Source organism: Odontomachus brunneus, unplaced genomic scaffold (assembly GCF_010583005.1).
Source record: "Odontomachus brunneus isolate Ranch 3 - 2012 unplaced genomic scaffold, Obru_v1 Obru_scaffold_068, whole genome shotgun sequence".
Classification (NCBI taxonomy): Eukaryota; Metazoa; Arthropoda; class Insecta; order Hymenoptera; family Formicidae; genus Odontomachus; species Odontomachus brunneus.
The window spans coordinates 1,637,759-1,645,052 of record NW_022639518.1 but is presented as its reverse complement, the minus strand read 5'-3'; the positions used below and the strand labels follow the sequence as shown (position 1 = coordinate 1,645,052).

General features: G+C 35.0%; 1 protein-coding gene across 4 annotated transcripts in view; it reads right to left on the bottom strand.

Moving 5' to 3' along the window:
* Window positions 1-7,294, bottom strand: part of LOC116846736 (caspase-8-like) — a 143,023-nt gene that overhangs the window by 125,228 nt on the left and 10,501 nt on the right. For all 4 annotated transcript variants that reach the window (XM_032820965.1, XM_032820963.1, XM_032820966.1 and 1 more), the window contains exon 3: window positions 3,407-3,669. In XM_032820965.1, the coding sequence (XP_032676856.1) occupies window positions 3,407-3,669 (263 nt within the window). The remainder of the gene's footprint in view (window positions 1-3,406; window positions 3,670-7,294) is intronic.

Sequence of the window (7,294 nt, the reverse complement as noted above, 5' to 3'; positions counted from 1 at the left end):
TGCCTCTATCGTTCCAATTAAAAGAAATAAGAACGAGAAGAAATAATTAAAACCGTCTTTTGGTGTAAACAATATGCTATTACTCTTTATAAAGTGACATTTAATTGTTTTGAAAAATTTATTCACGATATTTGTTTTTTCGGTGTCTGTTTGCATTCTAGTCGCCATTTTGGGTTCGCCATTTTGAATTTTCAAAAAGGCCATACGTCATCGCAAACTAGACATTTCAATGAAAATTTTAAGCCCTTTTAAAGAATTTTATCTAAAAAATTGAAATGGGCAGGGGGGTGGCCGATTTGACAGAGAACACCCCATATATATATTTATTTATTTATTTATTTATTTATTTATTTATTATTGTTGCTACTTTCATGTCAAAGCACTATCATGTAGCTTTAGTTTCCAGTATGTGTTCTTTTGCCGAAGTGTAAACAAGTGTAAACAACATTGTTTTTTTTTTTAGCATTGAATATGTCGAATTTTGTGTCAATAAAACGCAATTTGCGAGAAGCTTTGCTTTTTTGCTTCCATTTAAAGAAAAGTACTGCTGAAAGTCAACGAATGCTGTCGGAAGCTTATGGTGATTATACTCCATCGATTTCAACATATGAGTACTGGTTTCGACGCTATAAAAAAGGTGATTTTGACACGAAAGACAAGGAAGAACGTTCAGGCCAGCCGAAAAAGTTTGAAGATGAAAAATTGGAAGCTTTACTCGATCAAGACCCGAGTCAAACGCAAGAAGAACTTGCAGAATTCCTGGACATGTACTTTGACATTTTCTTTCTGAAGTTAACTTCGTTTCAACTAAACGAAATTATACGAAGAATAAGAAAAAACCAAGCACTCAAATTCATAATATTGTGAACCCTCATATGTAGTTATAAAGAAATAATAAATTTTATCCTTTAACATGTTTATTTCTTTTCTTTTCCTCAAAAGCGTCTTTTTCTGTATTCACATTTATATTCTTCAATAAACTCCAGAAATTCCTACGATGCTGACGTTTACATGGGTAATACTCTTCCTCACTCCTCACCCCTCCCCGCGTCTCAACATAAAAATCAAAGAAACCGCGACCAAACATCGCATAACCATAACTGTCCAGACCTGCTCTCGCTTCTCTGCCTATCTCGCTCTTCTAACTTTCAGGAAACATCTTTTCTTTGAATTTTCCGGTGACATCTCCCACCCTCAACTTCTCAACGTGAGGAACGATGCAAGGAGTGGAAAGAACCAATCTCCGTGAATAACCATAGCTGACCACTAAACGAACCAATAGATCATCCTTACTCTTACACGTAGCATCTGACGACTACCCCCTCCCGCTAGCCCCCTCCCCACCATTGTCTAACGTTTAGTAGATCCCTTTTCGCCTAAATTTTCCAGGTCACATTCAGCATTCTCAACTTCTCGAAGTAGACGACGAGGCGGAGGGGCCTTCCGGTAAAAACCAATCACCATGAATATCCATACCTGACCACTAAACGAACAAATAGCATAGACCTCACCCTCATACAGGAGCATCCGACGACTCCCCCCTCCCCCTAGTTCCTCCGTTGACACCTACTCCTTCTCGATTGATGAGCGCGTCGAGAAGGAGTAGGTGTCAACGGAGGAACTAGGGGGAGGGGGGAGTCGTCGGATGCTCCTGTATGAGGATGAGGTCTATGCTATTTTTATGTTGAGACGCGGGGAGGGGTGAGGAGTGAGGAAGAGTATTATCCATGTAAACGTCAGCATCGTAGGAATTTCTGGAGTTTATCGAAGAATATAAATGTGAATACAGAAAAAGACGCTTTTGAGGAAAAGAAAAGAAATAAACATGTTAAAGGATAAAATTCATTATTTCTTTATAACTACATATGAGTGTTCACAATATTATGAATTTGAGCGCTTGGTTTTTTCTTATTCTTCGTATAATTTCGTTTAGTTGAAACGAAGTTAACTTCAGAAAGAAAATGTCAAAGTACATGTTCAGGAATTCTGCAAGTTCTTCTTGCGTTTGACTCGGGTCTTGATCGAGTAAAGCTTCCAATTTTTCATCTTCAAACTTTTTCGGCTGGCCTGAACGTTCTTCCTTGTCTTTCGTGTCAAAATCACCTTTTTTATAGCGTCGAAACCAGTACTCATATGTTGAAATCGATGGAGTATAATCACCATAAGCTTCCGACAGCATTCGTTGACTTTCAGCACTACTTTTCTTTAAATGGAAGCAAAAAAGCAAAGCTTCTCACAAATTGCGTTTTATTGACACAAAATTCGACATATTCAATGCTCAAAAAAAAAACAATGTTGTTTACACTTGTTTACACTTCGGCAAAAGAACACATACTGGAAACTAAAGCTACATGATAGTGCTTTGACATGAAAGTAGCAACAATAATAAATAACCGTAGGAAACAAAGTTTACATGCTGTAGGAAAACGATGCAATAAAAAAAAATAAAATAAAATACGTAAGTCACCATGAATAATCCCCACCCGATTTACAATTAGGGGAACATACTGCCTCCTCACTTCCAATATTAACAATTTTTTATTCCTCATATTACCTCCTCCACCGCACCTGGAAAATTCACCATCTTCTCCCACCATTCTATTTCGGGACTCTCCCCCCACTCTCGAATCATCCTCAACAAACCTCTAAGGATCTTCCCCCAGCCCTCGACACAATGGCGCCAGGTTTTATGTTAATCGAATAACGATTTCCAGACGTTTGACGGCCATTGGAATGATTCAAAAGCAAGGAAATTGGCCGTACGAGTTGAAGCCGAAGGACGTCGAAAAGCGCAAAATGACCTGTGAATTATTGCTTCAAAGACACAGAAGAAAAAGTTTTTTGCATGGTATCGTGATGGTTGATAAAAAATGAATATCCTACGATAATCCAAAGCACAAAAAATCAAAGTGTAGGTCAGGCGAACCATCAACATCGACGGCAAAACCGAATATTCATGGCGTCAAGCTCATGCTCTGTATTTGGTGGGATCAGCTGGGTGTAGTGTATTATGAGCTGCTCCAACCCAACGAAACCATCACTGGGGAACGTTACCAACAACATTTGATGCAATTGAGCCGAGCATTGAAGCAAAAACGGCCAGATTACGCGATAAAGTGGTTTTCCTGCACGACAACGCTCGGCCACATGTTGCGAAACCGGTCAAGGAAACGTTAGAAGCGCTTAACAGGGATGTCCTACCACACCCGCCGTATTCCCCAGATATTGCTCTTTCCGATTATCATCAAAAAATCCCTTAAAATTAATGCACACTCCCAATATTTTGATAAATATCTCCCGATATTTAAAACTTTTAGTATAAAGAAGTGTAGGGAAATATTGCTAAGAAAGTGAAATCTGGGAATCAAATTCAGCAATATTATCTCTAATAAATTAGTATTAATACCTCTTCACTGAAATACATCTGATTTATAATAACGCATAATCCACTATTAATGGGTCGTATCTTTTTTATATAACAGTGTTTTTCTATATATGATGTTTCTTCTAAAGAAATTAGTTGAAGATTACTTTTATCATTTATTCCAAGAGTTCCACGAGTATCGACTACATGTAGATGATTTCCAAATTTCTCCAAATCCATGCAAATTGTTTTTAAATTTTCAAATTTTTTTAAGTGCTTTAATAATTTTTTCATATTATGTTGATCTGAAATAAAACGTATGTAATAATTATTTTTAATAACGCATAATTAATCATACATAATTTATACTAATTACACATAATATTATTTATTTGTTTTTATATACAAATATACAGGATCGTCCATGTAAAGTGTGATAACCTGCAAAATATTTGTCTAAAAATATTTGTCGTATCAAAAATTTATTCATGAGAAAGTTTTATGTGCTCGAAAGATCTTCTTAACTATATAAACAAAAATTCGTCCCCGCTCCCCCTTGAAGGGAATGGGGGTAATTATGTAGTTTAGGGAATGCAGCTCCGATCGTATTTTCCTTGAGATGTATTATACAAGTCAATTTCTTGAATAACCTCTAAAAGATTCTAGCCATCGCATTGTTTATTACAATGTTATTAACAAAAAAAGTTTCATAAATTAAACTTAATTGTTGTACACAGTATATACATAGAAATATAGCAAATAGTACATATATATGCGTGAGAAAGGAGCGGATTCCTTCCGTTTGCACCCTCTCTATAAAAAAGCTAGCCCATCTATTGAAATATTGTAAACCGTACACCTATATGCTCAATCTATCCTTTACATTTTTATACATAATTTGTCAATGAAAAACAATAAATACAAATATTGCTCGTTAATACTGCTACTAAATCCGACCGCACAACCTTGGTATATCTTGGGTAATGCTAATGCCGGCGATACTATAACTTTCATGTTTCATTACTCAAAAAATACTTAATAATAAAATACTTAATGATAAAATACGTTATTATAGTGTTTTAGAAATCTCCTGAGATAACCTACAAGAATAGGCAATAAAAAATATGGGGTTCTACTTTAAAAATTTAAGATGACCTTGTCCTGACCTTGACGACGCCATCCAAGGTCAAACTGATAAGATCACTAGATTGTTTTAGGCCCCACGACTTTTGCTTGAAACACTTTTCGGTAAAACTAATATTTTTCAAGATTTTTAAGGGTGTCAACTTTTTTGGGACACCCTATATACTTTGCATGTTTATTTTAAGGGGATTACCTTGTTTGAAGCACCCGAAAAACACGAATTTCATGAATTTTGTCTGCGGATTATACGTAAACTGCGGACTGTACGCGGATTGATCTGCGTTGAGTATTCAATTCTACTATGTTGGATTACCCGGCGCTGGGTGCGCAAACGCGAGTCGATTTTTCCTCGATGTTTTGAACAAAGTAGTGAAGGCGATTGTGAAATAAATATTTTGAAATTTCAACAATAACAGTGAACCTTTATTTTGAATGAATTGTGACTGGACGAGCTTCCTGAGAGGATCAAGTCATAAACGACATCTCCTCCTTTTTGCTTCTCTGTCTCTCTCTCTCTCTCTCATATCGGCTAGCCAGGCTGATCTCAACCGTAGCGCCTCTAGCGGAGGAATATAGTCAACTGAGGTTTTCGTAATGAGGAGACGACGACAACGTTTCTCACGCATAAATTTACGATTTCGGACTGAGTTAAAATATCTCAGCTTCTAGAGAATATAGAGCAAAAATAACGACAGTTTAATGAAATAATGTAAACCCAAAGAACTGATTAAGCCCATCCAGAATCTCATCTGTTCAGCCGTTATAGTCGAATGAGGAATTGTACCTGTGTTCAACTAAAGTCATCGCGTAAGTATACACGGTTGAACGCGAGCCCGTTGCTTGCGCATGCACTTGGCTTCGCGACACTACACATGTGGCTTGATATTCAAAATTATTTGTTACTAGTAATAAAACTATTGAGCAATAGTAATAAGTTACTAACTAACCAGTAATACTTTTTTGTAAGCGCGCGCAAGTGTGTGTATGTATATGTGTGCGTGCGCACATTACATTATGTATATATATGGGACATTCTTTGTCAAAAAGGCCACCCCCTCTGTCCAAAAATTGAAGCAACCTAGAAAATTTTTTCGCGGGTCATTTTGAAACTACACGTATGTAGTTTTTATTGAGCTGTGGCCTTTTCGGAAAAACCAAGATGGCGGACTTCAAATTGGTATCAATACGCAATGGTACAGAGATACGAAACACGAAATATTGGTTTATAGTCAATAAAACCATTTCAATTCAAACAAATGTAAGAGTCGATGCGTCTTCTAAGCTGTAGGGATAAATTTGTATAAAAGTAAAATATCCGCGAACCAACAAAAACCAATATGGCGGGAAAAATCATACAAATCCCAAAAATATCCGAAAAAACGCACTTTACGAAAAAAAAACGCCCCTCACTATTCTTCAATAGTTTTCAACGAGAAATACGATGATATCCTTGGTTTTAACCTTGACTCCAAATGTCATTTTCAAGGTCATTTCAAGGACAATTGTTCTTTACTACAAAAAAATCCGTATTCTGGACTGTATGAATGGACAGCATGTAAAATTTGACATCCAGATATGTACTCATTTGATAAAGTCAAAATGTCCTCCACGGGTCAACAAACAAAAACCAATATGGCGGGAAATTTCTCTGTTACTAGAAGAGCAAATACTAAGCATTTTCTGCATAAAATGCTGCTCCTTTGGTAGCATAAGAAAATCGTTTAATAACTACCGTTTTTGGTTGTTGAATAGTAAACGAGTGGTTTTTTAAAATTTCGGATACTGGTAACGCTGATGAGAATCTTTTATTCAAATGTCGTGTTGATTTATCGTGGTCTACCTTACTATAAAAGAAAATTTGTATGTTTTTGAAATGATTGCTTGCCCACATAAAAAGGGCTTTTGGTGTCAAAATAGCTTCAGATAGTTTAGCTAAGAGACTTGCTCGGTAAGCCTCTCTTTTGAATATAGCTCCTAAACCATCATATCTACTTTTACCGTGTGCGGTTGCGCAATAATACCATTCTGCTTCGATTCCAAAATCTTCTTTATGGTTAATGAGATTAGCGATCTGAAATCGGTTTTTGAAATGTTGCTTTGCACCATCCGTGACGTATATCATTTTTTAAACATTTTTAATAGTTTTTTAAATTTCTGGAATCAATTGCTTTTCAATTGTAAAGACGGCAGAAGTATCGTGCTTTAGACTATCTGAGAGGAAAATGCAACTTTTATGTTTTAATCCGGAGTTTTCTTTATAATAATATATAACCGGAAATACAGTACATTGCTGATTGTTAAAATGAAATGCTTGAGAAACATCTTGAACTACATAGAAATAATTTTCAGAAAAATCAAACATAACGACCCGATGAAAAATTTTTTATGCAAAATTTGGTATGAAATTTGTCCATACGTAATTATGTATAATTATATATAATCATATAAAATTATATATAATTATACACAATTATGTATAACAATATGTATAATTACATATAAATTTATGCGTAATTATGTAAAATTATATATGAATTTATATATATAATTATACATAATTATATATAATTATATATAATTATATATATAAGTAGAATGTATGAACATGAATGAACAAATTTGATACATAATAATATATAATTATATATAATTATATATAATTTTATATAATTTTATATAATTATATATGAACAATTTTTCATTGGGGAGTACTTCTCCATTCTTTAAATTCTGTTTTGTTGACGAAATAAATTGAGATTGCTGTTTTGCTATGAATGAATGTGATTT